Source organism: Salmo trutta, chromosome 2 (genome assembly GCF_901001165.1).
Source record: "Salmo trutta chromosome 2, fSalTru1.1, whole genome shotgun sequence".
NCBI lineage: Eukaryota > Metazoa > Chordata > Actinopteri > Salmoniformes > Salmonidae > Salmo > Salmo trutta.
In genome coordinates, this window is record NC_042958.1 from 73,018,949 (window position 1) to 73,038,816 (window position 19,868).

General features: G+C 43.9%; 1 protein-coding gene across 2 annotated transcripts in view; it reads right to left on the reverse strand.

The window, feature by feature from the left end:
- Window positions 1-19,868, reverse strand: part of cpn1 (carboxypeptidase N, polypeptide 1) — a 181,940-nt gene that overhangs the window by 137,834 nt on the left and 24,238 nt on the right. For both annotated transcript variants that reach the window (XM_029714200.1, XM_029714199.1), the window contains exon 2: window positions 14,340-14,536. In XM_029714200.1, coding sequence (XP_029570060.1) covers window positions 14,340-14,536 — 197 coding nt within the window. The remainder of the gene's footprint in view (window positions 1-14,339; window positions 14,537-19,868) is intronic.

Consider the following 19,868-nt stretch of genomic DNA (forward strand, 5'->3'; position numbering starts at 1 on the left):
GACACCGACCTCGGGGACGACCCGGAGGACGGTGGATCTCCCACAGCAACGAAGGGTCCAGGACGTCCTCCACCGGCACCCAGCATCTCTCCTCCGGACCATACCCCTCATACCCCTCCGACTCCACGAGGTATTGACGACGCATCGAGTCCAGGATGGCTCGAACAGCATACGCCGGGGCCCCCTCGATGTCCAGAGGGGGCGAAGGAATCTCCCGCACCTCAGACTCCTGGAGTGGACCAGCCACCACTGGCCTGAGGAGAGACACATGGAACGAGGGATTAATACGGTAATCTGGGGGAAGCTGTAACCTGTAGCATACCTCGTTCAGTCTCCTCAGGACTTTGAATGGCCCCACAAACCGTGGACCCAGCTTCCGGCAGGGCAGGTGGAGGGGCAGGTTTCGGGTCGAGAGCCAGACCTGGTCCCTCGGTGCGAACACCGGGGCCTCACTGCGGTGGTGGTCGGCGCTCGCCTTCTGCCCCCTCATGGCCCATTGCAGGTGCACATGGGCGGCGTCCTGGTTTACTCTCTCCACCTGCCCGTTACTCTCGGGGTGAAAACCTGAGGTGAGGCTGACCGAGACCCCCAGAAGTTCCATGAACGCTCTCCAGACCCTGGACGTGAACTGGGGACCCCGATCAGAAACTATGTCCTCAGGCACCCCATAATGCCGGAAGACGTGAGTGAACAGGGCCTCCGCAGTCTGTGGGGCCGTAGGGAGACTGGGCAAAGGGAGGAGATGGCAGGACTTAGAAAACTGATCCACAACGACTAGGATCGTGGCGTTGCCCTGTGAAGGAGGAAGATCCATCAAGAAGTCCACCGACAGGTGCGTCCACGGCCGTTGTGGAATGGGTAAGGGGTTGTAATTTCCCTCTGGGCAGGTGCCTGGGAGCCTTGCACTGGGCGCACACCGAACAGGAGGAAACATAAACCCTCACATACTTGACCAAGGTGGACCAGCAGTACTGCCCACTAAGGCAACGCACCGTCCGACCGATGCCAGCATGACCAGAGGAGGGTGACCTGTGGGCCCAATAGATCAAACAGTCGCGGACAGCAGATGGAACATACAGGTGCCTGGCTGGACACTGGGGGGGAGTGGGCTTTGTGCGTTACACCCGCTCGATGTCCGCGTCCAGCTCCCACACCACCGGTGCCACCAGGCAAGAGGCCGGAAGTATGGGAGTGTGATCCATGGACCGCTCCTCTGTGTAATACATCCGGGACAGTGCATCTGCCTTAGCGTTCTGGGAACCTGGTCTGTAGGACAGAGTGAAAACAAAACGGGTAAAGAACATGGCCCACCTTGCCTGGCGAGGGTTCAGTCTCCTCGCCGCCTGGATGTACTCCAGATTGCGGTGGTCAGTCCAAATGAGGAATGGGTGTTTAACCCCCTCAAGCCAATGTCTCCACGCCTTCAGAGCCTTGACAACAGCCAACAGCTCCCAGTCCCCCACATCATAATTTCGCTGAGAGAGCACGGCTCCTATCCCAGCCTCGGACGCATACACCTCCACTATGAACGCCAAAGAGGGATCCGGATGAGCCAGCAAGAGAGCCGAGGTAAACAGAGCCTTCAGGTGACCAAAAACCCTTTCCACGTCAACCAACCACTGCAGTCGCACCGGTCCCCCCTTCAGCAGTGAGGTAATGGGAGCCGCTACCTGACCAAAACCCCAGATAAACCTCCGGTAGTAGTTGGCAAACCCTACAAACTGCTGCACTTCCTTTAACGTGGTGAGAGTCGGCCAATTACGCACAGCTGAAATGCAGTCACTCTCCATCTCCACCCCTGAAGTGGAAATGCGGTACTCTAGGAAGGAGACGGACTGTTGGAAGAACATACATTTCTCAGCCTTGACGTACAGGTCATGGTCCAATGGTCGACCAACCACCCTGCGCACCAGGGACACATGCTCGGCGCATGTCGTCGATATACACCACTACACCATGCCCGTGCAGGTCCCGGAAAATCTCGTCAACAAAGGCCTGGAAGACTGATGGAGCATTCATCAACCTGTACAGCATGACGAGGTACTCATAGTGCCCTGAGGTGGTACTAAATGCCGTCTTCCACTCGTCCCCCTCCCAGATACGCACCAGGTTGTAAGCGCTCCTGAGATACAATTTTGTGAAGAAGCGCGCCCCATGCATTGACTCGATCGCACTGGCGATGAGAGGCAGCGGTTAGCTGACCTCACTGTGATCTGATTGATACCCCGATAGTCAATACACGGGCGCAGACCTCCATCCTTCTTCACAAAAAATAAACTCGAGGAGGCAGGTGAAGTGGAGGGCCGAATGTATCCCTGCCCCAAGGATTCGGAGACATATGTTTCCATAGCCGCCGTCTCCTCCTGTGACAGAGGATACACGTGACTCCTGGGAAGTGCTGCGTCTACCAGGAGATTTATCGCGCAATCCCCCTGTCGATGGGGTGGTAATTTAGTCGCCTTATTCTTACAGAAGATTTGGCGAGAGCCAAATAAGCATATTCTGAGGGGATGCGCACGGTGGAGACCTGGTCTGGACATTCCACCATAGTCGCACAGATGGAAACTCTTACACACCTCCCTGAGCACTCTCATGACCACCCCTTGAGAGCCCTCTGTTGCCACGAAATAGTGGGGTCATGACAGGCCAACCAGGGTAGGCCCAGCACCATGGGAAACGCAGGAGAATCAGTAAGGAAGAGACTGATTCTCTCCTTGTGACCCTCCTGCGTAACCATATCTAGTGGAGCGGTGGCCTCCCTTATCAGCCCTGACCCTAATGGTTGACTTCCTAGGGTGTGCACAGGGAAGGGCATATCCACAGGAACAAGAGGGATCCCTAAACTATGGGCAAATGAACGGTCAATAAAATTCCCAGCTGAGCCTGAATCTACGAGCGCCTTATGCTGGGATTGTGGGGAAAACGCAGGAAATTTAATAAACACATACATGTGAGCAACAGGGGGCTCTGGGTGAGCCTGGTGCCGATTCACCTGGGGTGACACGATAGTGCCCTGCCTGCTGCCTCGACTCCCTAAGGAACCCCCCCAGCACCGACCAGCAGTGTTTCCTCAGCGGCCACAGATGGTGCAGGGAATGGCCCCACCTCCGGTCGCCCTAAGCGCAGCACCTCCCAGCTCCATGGGCGTCGGAGCGGAGGTGCTGGGGGATGGAACTGACGGTCCCCGATCCGGATGTCCGCAGGCAGCCAGCAGGTTGTCAAGCCGGATGGACAGGTCCACCAGCTGGTCCAACGTGAGGGTGGTGTCTCGGCAGGCCAACTCCCGATGTATGTCCTCGCGCAGACTGCACCGGTAGTGATCGATCAAGGCCCTGACGTTCCATCCCGCGCTGGTGGCCAGGGTCCGGAAGTCCAATGTGAAATCCTGTGCACTCCTCATCCCCTGCCTCAGGTGGAACAGATGGTCACCCACCGCATGACCGTCAGGCGGGTGGTTGAAAACTGCCCAATAACAGCGGGTGATATCTGCGCAATGGTCCAACACCGCGTCTTCTTCACTCCATATGGCGTTGGCCCACTCCAGGGCTTTGCCTGAGAGGCAGGAAACAAGGGCGGACACGCTCTCACATCCCGAAGGAGCCGGGTGGACGGTCGCCAGGTAGAGTTCCAGCTGGAGTAGGAACCCCTGGCATCCGGCAGCCGTCCCATCATAGTCCCTTGGGAGCGCGAGTCATATCCCGCTGGGACCGGGTGAAGGAGGGGTGAACAGTGGGGCCTGCTGTAGTGGGGCTGGTGGAGGCGCTGGACGACCTCATCCTCTCTCCCAACGATCCATCGTCTGCAGCACGCAATCCATGGCAGTGCCCAGACGTTGCAACATGGTTGCGTGCTGCTGGACGTGCTCCTCTACCGCCACAGGGAGGGCGTCTGCTCCTGCTGACTTCATTTGACAGGTGAGTAATTCTGTAATTGGCCTGTGTGTAGCTGGTGTAGAGAGTCAGGCGCAGGACAGCAGATATTAGTAATCAATGTATTTACTCAAGTATTCACAAATACAACACAATATACTGAGCCCACAATAACGGACCGTATACAAGACAAACAATTACTCACAAACAAACATGGGGGAACAGAGGGTTAAATAATGAACAAGTAATTGGGGGATTGAAACCAGGTGCGTAAGACAAAGACAAAACAAAACAAATGGAAAATGAAAAGTGGATCGGCGATGGCTAGAAAGCCGGTGACATCGACCGCTTTACACTGCCCAAACAAGGAGAGGGACCGACATCGGCAGAAGTCGTGACACAGTCAATTTATTTAAGCATTATGTTTTGTGTTACTATGCCTACTTTCCAGTATTTAGCCTACTGTACCTGTTCATTTTCCCGGGCTTTCATGTTCGGCGTCAGACAGACATCTGATGATAGTGTTTGCGAAGAGCACTGTCCGTAACCAAAATCCCCAAGTCTACGAGTATTTTTGAAATGTCTCCAGTAGATTTTCTGTTCCTCCTGAAAGCCCTAATCTGCTCACTTAAATGGCCTGAGATCCTGGTCATGGTGCTACAGTATGTTGTTACAGCATAATCAAAGTGAGGACAATCGTCGATCTGCTGTATACTTATGGTGTATTGTAACATGAAAGTCACGCCTTTCCAGCTCTCTCACCCTTCCCAAACTCCAACCTTAACAGCAGAAAGAGAAACATTATCTGAGGGCAGAGATATGGGCGACAGCTGATGCATTGGTCCAGAGCCAGGCGGTATTGGTGGAAAAACACTTGTCAGTGGCAGAGAGTCAGGCGGCATTGGCGGAGAGTCAGGCGGAGAATGACTATCCTAGCTTCTGGGCTTGAGTAACAGGCAGTTTACTCTGGGCACGCTTTTCATCCAAACTTCCCAATGCTGCCCCCTATCCCAATGAAGAATGAGTACTTGAGGTCACCAAGAAAGTCTGGACATGCCCTGCTCTCCCTTATATAAAGTGCATGTGGGCAACCTAATGCAACTGCAAAATGTCTGATAAAGCATATACTGTACAGTACTATATTTCTTCATTAGCATCTTTATGCCAATTTCAATTTGCTGCTTTTGTGTGTCCCACTTACAGTGCACAGTGGAGGGAAAGTGTACAAACAAATGCCACAGTCCTAGCTAGGCTACTAAAATGTTGCAGTCTGGCTTCGGTTTTTAAAGCTGGACAATGAATAACTAAAAAACAAAACCTGCAACAAAACAACATGCAAAGGAGAAACATGTAGGCCATTTGGGCAGTAGCCTAGGCTGGCTACTCAACTACAATACTTTTTGAGTGCACCATACAGCAATGCTGCATTCAACCGCACCAGTGATCCATGCAGTGCTAAAAAAAACAAAAACACGTTTTAAGTTTAAATGTTACAAACCTATAGCTCCGTTTTTGTTATTTGGAGTTATTAAATACTTTTTCATTAGGATCACAGCATATTATTCATCTGCAAGAACAGCAGGAAAGGCTTCACAAATATTACTTATCACTTTTGTTTTAATATGTTAAAATGCTACTGTATATACACAGTATCCTATGTACATAACTGGACATTCTAAAGGACCATATTCTTTCTAATAAAACAATGGCCAGTTTGGGTCGCAGTTGCACATTTTTTTGGTCCCTGCGCTAGCATATCTATTTATGTAGCAAGGTAAAAACATTGAACTTGCATTTCAAGTTTAGGAGGCGCTGTTCAGCAACGTGATGGTTGTCGGGTAAGGTGTCGTCATCCTTCCTGGAAGGTAACCTCAGGCTGTAATGGCCCTCCTGTAACTTGACAGAATCATTCATTATCTTCATAAACATTTTGTCTTCCACTGACATTTTCTATTTCTCCTCGTAGGACTTCTCATCGGAATCTGTGTTGTATTGACTTATCAACATCTATTCCAGATTTCAAACAGATTCTGTTAGCTGTAACAGTAGGACGGCGACTCTTGTCCTCATTATTATGGCTTCTAAGGGGACCATGAACAACTCCAGTAGGGTCCTCACAGCATATGGTCCATTTTCACAGCTGTTAACCACCTCCCATGGTTCCATGACCTTAGGAGCGTTGGTTCCTTTCAACATCTCCACTTCTACTTTAATTTCAGGAATGTTTATATTACTCAGGTAAGGCCACTTGGGCAGGTCTTTCTCTGTGGTGATGTTTTCTGTACTCACTGGCATGTTGTTCTGAGTGTAGACTTCAGGTAATTCCATTAATGTTTTTCTTCAACTCAGAAATATCCAATCCTCTCATAACATGGGTGTGCATGAACTTTCCTTTTACTTGATTCATGGTCTTCAATACCATTTTAGCTCCTCTTCCTGTGATGCCAAAATGTGTCATCAGTCTCTCTGTGCAGAATGTGGCTGTGCTTCCTGGGTCTAGGAAGGCGTATGTCTGGATAATCATGTTGCCTTTACTGTGCTTTACTGGTACAATAGCAAGTGCACATTCTTGGTCCCCGGCATGCCCATATGTGTTCAGAGAAACCAGTGCACTGCTCACTGGTGCTTCTGATGACTGCTCTGCTGTTCCTCTGATCAACATGAGTTTGGATACATACACTGCATTGGAGAGGCCTATTGCAATCTCTTGACGTGTGTCCACTTGACAAGCCACCAAAACAAATTCCCTTTTCCTTTAGGAAACCAATCTTCTCCCTGTGGCTCATTTTCCTAAGTTGTGGACACAGCTCCAATTTGTGACCGCCATTACAGAACAGACATCTGATGTATTGGGTTTGGGGGTTTTCTGTGGTGATGACACGCTGGCAGCAAAGCTGCTCCCTGTGGATTTGTGAAGAGACGTGTGAATGAGCCTTGACTGTGGCCTTTGATTCTTGCCTCTGGATCCTGTAGGATCTTGAATATCACCGAACACTGGATGTGTGGCTATTCCCACTTGTTTTCCAATGAACAGGATGAGATCAAGGAGTCTAGCACGCCTGCCATGGCACTGCTCCTGTAACTCACAAGCAACCAACCTCCACCTCTCCCTGAGCTTGTAGGGTAGTTTCAGGATGATGTTCTTTAAGCTGGAGGCCAGATCCAACTCATCCATGTCTTCCATTTTCCATTGCATTACAACAACCTCTGAGGTATAATGCATAAGCCTGTATTGTCTTGGGTCTTCAGATTTGATGCTAGGCCAGCTAAAATCCTTCTCCATGTATGCATTGGCAATCGTGTATTCATTACTGTAGTGCTCCTTTAATAAGCCCTTGGCTATCTGATAGCCCTTATCTGGAGCCATATGTTGGCAGCTCCTAACTACCTCTCGAGCCTGTCCTCTGGTGTACTGTTCGAGGAAGTGCAATTTATCTTGAATAGTTTAGGCTCTATTCTCTATACCAGGTATTCCCAAACTGGGGTATGCGTACCCCCAGAGGTATGCGCAATGCCGTCGGGGGTACGCCAAGTAAAAATCTGATTCACATTTCAACTTTTTTTCTTCTTCACATTTTCAAACAGTACATTTATATTTTCCATCTGGGCTATACATTTGGGTGAGGTTTTTTCCTCTCGTCTGAGTAGCCTCGTTTCACTGCCAAAAATAAAATTAAACCATCTAGTGTTCAGCGAAATAACAACAATGTTAAATTCAGGTAGCCTAGTCAAATAATGAACATCCAATCACATTAACCGTTACTCTCTCGTGGGAAACCTTCACTGTTGCGCACATTTAGAAACAAACATTTTTTTTATTTCACCTTTATTTAACCAGGTAGGCCAGTTGAGAACAAGTTCTCATTTACAACTGCGACCTGGCCAAGATAAAGCAAAGCAGTGCGACAAAAAACAACACAGAGTTACACATGGAATAAACAAATGTACAGTCAATAACACAATAGAAAAATCTATATACAGTGTGTGCAAATGGAGTAAGGAGGTAAGGCAATAAATAGGCCATAGTAGCGAAGTAACTACAATTTAGCAAATGAACACTGGAGTGATAAATGTGCAGATGATGATGTGCAAGTAGAAATACTGGTGTGCAAAAGAGCAAAACAAGTAAATAAAAACAATAGGGATGAGGTAGATAGTTGGATGGGCTATTTACAGATGGGCTGTGACAGCTGCAGCGATCAGTAAGCTGCTCAGATAGCTGATGCTTAAAGTTAGGGAGGAAGATATAGGTCTCCAACTTCAGCAATATTTGCAATTCGTTCCAGTCATTGGCAGCAGAGAACTGGAAGGAAAGGCGTCCAAAGGACGTGTTGGCTTTGGGGATGACCAGTGAGATATACCTGCTGGAGTGCGCGCTACGGGTGGGTGTTGTTATGGTGACCAGTGAGCTGAGATAAGGTGGAGCTTTACCTAGCAAAGACTTATAGATGACCTGGACCCAATGGGTCTGGCGACGAATATGTAGTGAGGGCCAGCCGACGAGAGCATACAGGTCGCAGTGGTGGGTGGTATATGGGGCTTTGGTGACAAAACGGATGGCACTGTGATAGACTGCATCCAGTTTGCTGAGTAGAGTGTTGGAGGCTATTTTGTAAATGACATCGCTGAAATCGAGGATCGGTAGGATAGTCAGTTTTACAAGGGTGAGTTTGGCAGCGAGTGTGAAGGAGGCTTTGTTGCGAAATAGGAAGCCGATTATAGATTTAATTATGGATTGGAGATGCTTAAAAAAATTATTATAAAAATGTCTTTCAAAATGCAGATGTTTATTTCATTATGGATCCATAACGAATTACTATGGGAATAAATATCACCAAATGACAGAAATAATGGAACAAAGTAGGCTAGTGAAGTAAAACAAATTGTTGCTTACTGGAAAATACTCTTTCAAAATTCATGGAAGTAACAAGTGGAAGGAGAAAAGACAGCATTCAGAGGTCAGGACGGCGCTAGACTACAATTAGAGTGTGGAAATGTTAGGATTATTTTGTACTGTAGCCTACTCCAGACCGGTCAGGTTGTACAGCGCCATTATGGGCTATTAGCAGGACAATAGATACTTGCCAAGAATGAGGGTAGGGGGAGAATTGTATCGTCAAATGTATTTCTTAGTTAGGTTGGCTGTATCTCAAACGGCCGTGATTGGGAGTCCCTTAGGGCGGCGCACAATTGACCCAGTGTCATCCAGGTTTGGCCGGTGTAGGCCATCATTGTAAATCAGAATTTGTTCATAACTAACTTGCCTTGTTAAATAAAGGTCACGTTGTACCATGCCATATTTTCCTAACGGAAACCCTGAGGGTTTTGTTTTCTGTTATTCTTGGAATAGAAACACCATAATATTAATGCAATTATTTAAGCTACATTTCTTAAAATCTATACTATGTTCTTACAAAAAAAGGTTTTATGAGGTGACGGTGGGCTTTTGGTTTCTCTCTCTCTGAAAACATAAATCATTCTAAATAACAAACTGGCTTTATCTACAAATTACTAAGAATGTCTCTCACCTCATGTCCAAGAATGGCCTTTTTCCTCGCTCACTTTCGGTTATTTGGAAACGAAATCACCAAAATATCATTTTTTTTAAACAAGCCATAGAAAGTTGGTTGCAATTTCACATTAATCCATCAGAAAAGACATAACAAATAATACAAACAATTATTTTAAACTGAAATATACTGATTGATAAAAAAAATACATTATCAATTGGAACCTTTAACAAGTGGAAGGGGGAAAAATTAGACTTATTATTAACCCTGTTTTTCACAAGCATAACAGGCTGTGAATTCTGAGAGAAATAAATCTAGTAATGGCTATTAGCAGGACAATATATATTGGTCATGTTGGTCATGACTCCCGAGTGGCGCAGTGGTGTAAGGCACTGCATCTCAGTGCAAGAGGCATCACTACAGTCCCTGGTTTGAATCCAGGCTGTATCACATCTGACTGTAATTGGGAGTCCCATAGGGCGGTGCACAATTGACCCAGCATCGTCCAGGTTAGGGGAAGCTTTGGCTGGGTGTCCTTGTCCATAAAATAGGCACAGTGGGGTTTTGGTTTCTCTCCATCTAAAAACAGAAATAAATATTTTGGCCTTTATAAATATTATTTTGGCCTTTATTCAGATTACAATCGCTTACTTTCAGTTATTTGAAAACTAAATAATCTCCAAAATATTGTTATTTTTTAAACAAAGCGATTATTATTATTATTATTATTAGTTAATGAATTTAGAATTATATAAAAGGCCCTTAGATATTCTCACAGATCAGATTTGCCCTAACGAAAAATGATCCTTAGATATTAATTTAGAATCCTCCAGTGCTCTAAATTTAATTATTGGCGAAGAGTCACGTCACTGAAAAAAATATTTGTATATTATTCTCACTAGTGTTGAGTAATGTGCTGTTAAAAGTGGTGTAGGTCTTATTTATTTAAAAAGTATATTGAAGTTAGAAGCAATATCATTTGAAGCAATAGCCTACCTGCGGTCAACTATTTCAGCACGGTTTCGCGCTGCTCTGAGACAAGCATGGGGACTAGTCTTCATAAATCAATGAGATTTTTATTTTCACTGAATCTCCGTTTGGGTATTGTTAGACAACAATTAGGGTATGGAAATGTTATGCTCTTAGTACTGTAGCCTATTCCCTACCGCCACATTGTACAGCGCCATATTTTCCTAACTGAAACCCTGAGGGTTTTGTTTTTCGTTTTTCTTGGAATAGAAACACCATCTTATTAATCAAATGAATTAAGCTACATTTCATAAAGCCAATCCCATATACTATGTTCTTACAAAAAAGTTTTAAATTCTCTAGTACAGCCAATATTGAAGACTATCAAATGCTTCTCAAAGATGCCCTTTGGTGGTCAAACTAGCACTAACTAGCATTAATGGCAACACTGGTTGACAATTAAATAATGTGCCATAGAATTCTGCAACGGCCCGCATGGTGTGCTGCAGTATGACACAACTTTTACAGGAAGAACCACTGTAGGGCTGGTATCTACGAAGTCATTATGAATATTTTTTGTTTCTTTACATACTCTCCAGATGTTTCTGTTATTCTTGGATGGTGAGTGTAACGTGTTGAATTTCATGTTGTATAATTACACAATCTGAATAGTTCTATGATTGATATTACTGTACATTCCTTTTTATTGTTGTGAGTGCCCTTTTCAATGGTGCACACTTCCTTCTCCCCCTGTATTCCCCCTCATAAACATCACCTGCCACTCATAAACATCCCCTGCCCCCCTTACCTCTTGCCGTCTACAGTAGCGATGTGGAAGAGTTAGCTTACTGTAAAATTGTCCCATGAAAATCAATCAATGTATGTTAAAACACTTGAGTTTATATGGTTACTGACAGTGTATTATAATGGTATCCCTTCATTGTATTGTGATATGTATGCATTTCAGTCATTTATGAACGTTTTGTCTTGTAACGTGTGCCTATTGTACATGTTAGATAGCTACTGTATTTTATACTGTACGCTACATCGTCATTGGGGTAGCATGGCCATTCATGTCCACTTTCAATGTGAATTTGTACTTTGCAGAGGAGTTGGCATATAAGGGCACCACAGCATTTGTTTATGGATGTTTTTCCTGTCATTATCAGAGAAGAAAAGATCAACACCAACCCTGATCCTTTTGGTCATATGTAAGCTGATCAAAACACAATGCAGAGGCAATCTACACCGGTCACAAATGCAGCTGCCGCTGTATTTAAGCCATTGATGCAGTTTATCATAGTGCATTTTGTATCAAAATGTAGACTGGCCCTTGTTGAAGTCTTGTATATCGTTGTATTGCACTCTTTTTGTCTATAAAGCCCCCTTGCATAAACTTCCGTCATACCATACCTCATTGTTAACCCATAGATGTACGGCCTACCGGACCCGGGCTAAGGGATTGCTAACTCTGGAGGTCCACTGACTTGGGGAAATCTGCTTTTAGTTTTTTTGCACCTACACCTACAATACATTTAAACATTTGAGTAATTGATGCCTCTAGGGAAGGGCTCTCCAACTAACCTGATTCAGCTTATCAACCAGCTAATTATGGGAATCATGTGTGCTAGATTAGGGTTGGAGTGAAAACCTACAGGATGGTAGCTCTCCAGGAACAGGGTTGGAGATCCCTGCTCTAGGGCATTTCAGATGGTTGTTAGAGGACCTTTATACTGAAGAAAGTAAAATGTTCTTTATTATTGTGTTTTGCTTTTTGTGTGTTGCATATTATAACATGTATTTTAACTTCTTAGTGATCCCTACCAGCGCTAAGATTTACCATTGTTAAATGAGGCCTCAGAGCCTCAGATTCTACCGATGAAATTAAAGTGTGCTCGTTCTAGCTTGTGGTGAGGAGATTTTGGATGTTTATGACAAATTGTATTGTTGTTAATATAGTAATTACTATATAAAGTGGCAGAGCTCGGGGAATTGCCCATTAAAATATGTATGTATGTACAGGCACAGAACAGCAGTGTCTTCACTTATAACTTTGGTTGTCATGCCCAAAAAATGCAGAATGAACGCACCCAGCGAGACACAGCAGGACAGGTGTATAGTTGCATTTAAAATTATTGGCACCCTGACACTTTACAATGAGTGCAATGGAGCAGAATGTTCTATTTTTTATTTTCAAAATTGGGTAAATGGATATTTTTACCCTGTATAAACCTGCAGCTTACCACAGGTTTACGCAGTAAACGATAATCAGTTGCCTCCAACCAAATGACAGTATTTTGAATTAAATAATTTAGTCCAGGTCATTGTTTGACTTTGAAGTGGAATACATGTGTGAACACCAAACGTTTTTTCAATTTCAACTTATTTTAAAAGAAATAGTGAATCCTGCAAGGGTGCCAATATATTTTACCGCAACTGTATCACCCAGAAAACTTTCCTGACGGAACTTTTACGATATGGATTCAGTGTATTTTCCGTGTCAGTTGTGCCTCTGCTAAGGATTTCAGCTATGGTCAAAATCTATTTTATAAAAGAAAAATCTTAAGCTAAGAAGGGGGATACTTTATGACCTTGACCAATGCTGTTTATTTCTTGCTGTAGCCCACAATTCTGAGCTTCCAGAATTACAACAGTGAATTCTAGGCTATAGTGATATGGATTGTAATATGTCACTGGACAATGACAATGTTTCCACTTTAGTGATAGATGTTAGCAACAGATGAAGGGGTGTGCTAATTCAAACAATTTAAGTTGTTATAGCAAGTGGCAAATAAATGCTAGTGTCACTCAAAACTGAGAAGGTGGTAATGAGGAAAAGTATAGGGATAGGTTTCCACATAGGAAATGTTGTCTAACACACTTCTATGGAAGAACCACCTTTGCAAAATCATGATTAGTCTAAATAAACTGTGACGCTATCCAGTGCATCATAAAAATTGTTTCTCAAAATACCAGAGAGATTTAACATTGTAATGTATTTAACGTTTTGTGCCAGTTTCCTGGACACAGATTAAGCCTAGTCCTGCATTTAATTGCTAAGCCTCTCTCGTGGACAAACTATGTAAACATAAATGGTACTGTAGAATCTGTCAAGAGACTATGGGATACATCGGATAATGAGCAACAGTTGTTCCGGTGCTTGGGCTTTTTGTCAATTGTTATTTGGAAGTATCAGGATAGTGCGAGGGTGTTTCTTAAACTGGGAATGTGGATACGCTCCAAGGCTTTTTCAACCACAGCAGACGCTTTAAATATCAAACTTAGCCACGCTTGAAATATCAAGCATTGCCGTAGCCAGTTGGCAAGCATGCGAAAATGTCTCTTTTGCCAGTCATTTTTAAAGAACAACTGCCCCTAAAAACCAACTTCTCATTTAGAAAACAGCAACGTGGGGCGGCAGGGTAGCCTAGAGGTTAGAGCATTGGGCTAGTAACCGAAAGGTTGCAAGTTTGAATCCCCTAGCTGACAAGGTACAAATCTGTCGTTCTGCCCCTGAACAAGGCAGTTAACCCACTGTTCTTAGGCCGTCATTGAAAATAAGAATTTGTTCTTAACTGACTTGCCTAGTTAAAGAAAGGTAAAATAAAATATGTGGCATAAATATGAGTCAGAAACATTTATTTTACTGTCAAAATTGACTACAAAGAGTAAATGTGATCATTTGGGTCAAAAAGTCAGTCTCATCTAAAACAGAGTTTTGTGAGACTTGTGGTCATGACTGCATCACAACATAAATTGTAATCATCAATCAAGTGCAGCTGCACATGACCCAATCGTAATGCCTGTGGTAAATTTGGCTGTGATTTTTTTGTTTGAGAGGGTGGAGACCTCTAACACATCTCGCCCTAGAACTTAATCGAGCATCTGACCAAATTAGGCAAGATTTTTGTTCTGGGTTAATCCTGATAGTCATGAGAGACTAGTGTGTTCACAACATCAATACAACTGTGATGAACATCACAGTCAGTACCTGCTTGGCAGCCACTTCATAACCATCTGGGTTCATGGTAGGCAGGATGTGGATGCGCGTGTCATGGATGAGGCGTGTGATCCTCTGGTTTCCGGCCCGGTATTCCTCACACAGGAACTGGGAGAGCTGGATCAGCAGCTCCCGACCGAGCACCTCGTTTCCGTGCATGTTCCCCACATACTTGAACTCGGGCTCCACTGAAAAACAAGAGTCAGGTGGGTGGAGGTCAGGAGGGCAAATTAATGAAAAGGTCATAGATGCTCACATCCGCTTAAAGTGCTGTGTATGTAGAAAACTAAAACAAGCAACCCCTCACCCCCACACTACCCATTAACCCTGCCCGGCTACTCAGGCTGCCACTCCATTTCTGAAGTTTTGTTTTTGTCAGAACACTGTGAAGCAAGGGCAAATGTTATGCCAAGCGCCCATTGACCCTGTTAGATGTTTAGAGAGCTGGTGTGTGTTTTAAGCCACAATTTTTGTCATGTGCTAACACCGTTCTTCAGTAGAATCCATCCCTTAGGCCTTTCACTGTGACACAGCACCATTTGATCAAGTGAGTTGTTGAACTGACAACACAGTATTTCTTGAAAGTAATATTGATTCAATAGAAACAAACAGTACAACATCAGCCAACAAAAGACAAAGAACAGGTGACATGATTGGATTATTTAGCTAGTGTCACCTATTTTATGTAGGTAAAATACAAACTTATTAGGTTAGCAACTTACCAGGACAGATGTTTACTCCAAAAAGGTATTGGATTACTTTATTACTTCATTCATGCTAATAAGGTGGACAAATCTCCAGGTCTCCTTATGGGAATTGAGCCCTAACTTTTCCGAGAGATATGCTGCTAAAAAAGTAGCTTTTTACCCACCATTGTTACGTTGGACGATGTTGGAGACTGGAGAGCACTTGCAGCAAGCACAATTGCAACTTTGATTGTCCTCTAACATTGCAAGACAGGCAAGTGAGTTGAAATATTGTGAGTTTAAATATAATACTGCTGAATGGCTAAATTGTAATGTGAATGTAGTGCTTATGTATGTATTTTTATATCTGTTATGTATTTTTTATTTTGTTAAATTTTTGGACCCCAGGAAGAGTAGCTGCTGCCTTGGAATTTACAGTACAATATCAGGTATTTCTACAGCTGCACCATTGAAAGCATCTTAACTGCTTGGTATGGCAACAGCACCTCCCTTGATTGCATGCCGCTACAGAGGGTGGTGCGGACAGCCCAGTACATCACTCCAGAACCTTTATAGCAGGCAGTGTGAAAGGAAAGCCCGGAAAATTACTAGACTCCCACCCAAGCCAAAGACTGTTCTCTCCGATTCCTCACGGCAAGCGGTACCAGTCTATCAAGTCTGACACCAACAGGCTCCTGAACATTATTATTATTTTTGCACTGTCTCAATGCACAATCACAGGACTCTACGCACTCATGCTCACTGACACTCCAACACACACACATAACATGCACTACAGTGGGTAGTGCGTACAGCCCAGTACATCACTGGGGCCAAGCTTCCTGCCATCCAGGACCTATATACTAGGCAGTGTCAGAGGAAGTCCCAAAAAATTGTCAAAGACTCCAATCACCCAAGTCATAGACTGTTTTCTCTGCTACCGCATGGCAAGCAGTACCGGAGGGCCAAGTCTAGGTCCAAAAGGCTCCTTAACGGCTTCTAACCCCAAGCCATAACACTGCTGAACAATTAATCAAATGGCCACTATTTGCATTGACCCCCCTCCCCCCTTTGTTTTTACACTGCTTCTATTCCCTGTTTATTATCTATGCATAGTTACTCTACCCCTAGCTACATGGACAAATTACCTCGACTAACCTGTACCCCCGCACATTGACTTTGTACCGATACCCCCTGTATATAGCCTTATTATTGTTATTTTATTGTGTTACTTTGATTGAAACATTTTTTTAAACTTTTGTTTATTGAGTAAATATTTTCTTAACTCTATTTTTTAAATCTGCATTGTTGGTTAAACAAGTCAATGCCCCATACATTTTTCTGTCCACAGTTCCTGTTTTTCAGTTCTTTCACCGTGTCATGGAACACTCACACATCCCTCAATTCTAATAAAAGAGGCCTTTCAGCAAAAAAAAATGCAAGCTCAGCCCTGGTCAAAAGTGATACCACAGGAACTCCCAGCTGTCGAGCTTTTGTCACAGTGGCGGGTGGTGTTAAAAACAGGTATATCACTACATTTGTCAAACTGCATCCATTTTGGATAGCAATTGTTTATTATTAACCTATTTTACTTAAATTCAGTGTATGGAAAATAAACAAACAGGCAAACATGCTCACAATAAATTCTGATTCAGTTGTGGTCCACAACAAGCCTACTAGCAAATAGAAGTGCAGTGGACTCTTTCTCCTATACTAAGCACAGTATGTAGAAATCACTCCGTCATTGCCTGGTTGCTAAAATTCGGACATTTCTGTTTATATGACAAAACATGCAATGTATAGTCATTGCACCATCTAAACCACTGAAAATCATATTTCCTTTAGACCTATTCCATGGACTATCAGTTTTACAAAACACTAAATCACAGCACAAAATAAAACTGCTTCAAATTAGAGAGTCAAATAATGAGTTTACATTTCATCTCACCAGGAAAACCCACCACCTATCGATTTGTTGTAATTAAAGACTTGGTAAAAAAAAAATATGAACTTGAAATCATGTTTAAAACATTTGTTACTCTCATAGATTAATTGTTCCTTGAGAACTACATTATATAAATAATTCTCGTGAAAATGGCATGGTATGCATGTGCTTCATTGTTTACATTTTTATTGTTGGCCCACTCTTTGATATTCACTCCTTAGAGTGTGATTTATTTGATAACAAAAAAGGAATAATGGTACAGCCAATAACTAAAAGTGCTCTACATATTACATACTATTATTACATACTATCAAGAATAGCACAATCGTATCTTTTAGGCAAGAATTTGCAGGAATTGCAATATACTTCATATGAAGTGTTACAAATTCAATACAGTTACATATTTATCAATAACGGTAGGACCTCAGTGAAAATAACACATCAGGAATAGCGTATTGGGAATATTAAAATCCTTAACTTCGAATATAAATTAACTTAAAACTTGCATCAAACCTTTGTGGAAAATACAGTGCAATAACATTAATTTTGTCACAATTAAGCAAGATACTAAACTCAGCAAAAAAAGAAACGTCCCTTTTTCAGGACCCTGTCTTTCAAAGTTAATTAGTAAAAATCCGAATAACTTCACAGATTTTCATTGAAAAGGGTTTAAACACTGTTTCCCATGCTTGTTCAATGAACCGTAAACAATTAATGAACATTCACCTGTGGAACGGTCGTTAAGACACTAACAGCTTACAAACGGTAGGCGATTAAGGTCACAGTTATGAAAACTTCGGACACTAAAGGGGCCGAGCTCGGGCAGTTGTTGTTGCCATTCTGTACTTGTCCCGCAGGTGTGACGTTCGGATGTACCGATCCTGTGCAGGTGTTGTTACACATGGTCTGCCACTGCGAGGACGATCAGCTGTCCGTCCTGTCTCCCTGTAGCGCTGTCTTAGGCGTCTCACAGTACGAATACTGAAATGTATTGCCCTGGCCACATCGGCAGTCCCCATGCCTCCTTGCAGCATGCCTAAGGCATGTTCACGCAGATGAGCAGGGACCCTGGGCATTTCTTTTGGTCTTTTTTAGAGTCAGTAGAAAGACCTCTTTAGTGTCCTAAGTTTTCATAAGTGCGACCTTAATTGCCTACCGTCTGTAAGCTGTTAGTATCTTAACGACCGTTCCAGAGGTGCATGTTAATTAATTGTTTATGGTTCATTGAACAATCATGGGAAACAGTGTTTAAACCCTTTCCAATGAAAATCTGTGAAGCAATTCGGATTTTTACTAATTAACTTTGAAAGACAGGGACGTTTCTTTTTTTGCTGAGTTTCTCTCAGGGCCGTGAACACAGCAATTATTCCGACAAGTACCCGCTACCAACTGCTGAGGGGCACACAACCCATTTTTATGGGTGCAGGGTTTTCAGCAAACTAGACCTGAGGAAGGGATACCTCCAGGTTCCCCTGGCACATGAGAGTCGATTTCTCATAACACACAGAGGGCTGTTCAGGTACAAACGCATGGGCAGGAGCAAGGTCAAGGGGCTCACGCACCTCCACGCCTATAGCAGGCTCAGCTCAGGGCCTGTTCACCAGTCAAACCTGAAATGCCTGCAGTTCCCCTGCCACTAGCCGCACCAGCTGCACCTCTGAACAATGGAAGAGCCCAACGGGTCATAGCTCCTCCCTCGCGGCTTAAAGACAATGCAAACTAGAGCAGGGAGTGGTAGCTCAGTTGAGTATTGGATACTGTTACTTTAAGAATGTATCAGGCAGGTTGTGCATGAACAGAGGTGTGAGTATTGGATGAGTGCGTTTTGTACGAGTTGTTAACATGTTGATCTAAAGTATAGACATTCAGTTTAACTGCACAATAAGCCTCTGTGCACTTGTAACATACACTCCTTGACTTTTTCTAAATTTGATTGTGTTACACCTGCATTTAAAATGGATTAAAATGTGATTTTTGTCACTGGCCTACACACACACTGGCTGACTATATCATCTACAGGCGTGGCCAAAAGTTGAGAATGACACAAATATTAATTTTCACAAAGTCTGCTGCCTCAGTTTGTATGATGGCAATTTGCATATACTCCAGAATGTTATGAAGAGTGATCAGATGAATTGCAATTATTTGCAAAGTCCCTCTTTGCCATGCAAATGAACCGAATCCCCAAAAACATTTCCACTGCTTTTCAGCCCTGCCACAAAAGGATCATGTCAGTGATTATTTCGTTAACACAGGTGTAAGTGTTGACGAGAACAAGGCTGGAGATTACTCTGTCATGCTGATTGAGTTTGAATAACAGACTGGAAGTTTCAAAAGGAGGGTGGTGCTTGGAATCATTGTTCTTCCCAACTATGGTTACCTGCAAGGAAACATGTGCCGTCATCATTGCTTTCCACAAAAAGGGCTTCACAATCAACCATTTATCGGATCATGAAGAACTTCAAGGAGAGCGGGTCAATTGTTGTGAAGAAGGCTTCAGGGCGCCCAAGAAAGTCCAGCAAGCGCCAGGACCGTCTCCTAAAGTTGATTCAGCTATGGGAACGGGGCACCACCAGTACAAAGCTTGCTCAGGATTGGCAGCAGGCAGGTGTGAGTGCATCTGCACGCACAGTGAGGCGAAAACTTTTGGAGGATGGCCTGGTGTCAAGAAGGGCAGCAAAGAAGCCACTTCTCTCTTCTATCCAGGAAAAACATCAGGGACAGACTGATATTCTGCAAAAGGTACAGGGATTGGACTGCTAAGGACTGGGCTAAAGTCATTTTCTCTGATGAATCCCCTTTCCGATTTTTTGGGGCATCCGGAAAAAAGCTTGTCCGGAGAAGACAAGGTGAGCGCTACCATCAGTCCTGTGTCATGCCAACAGTAAA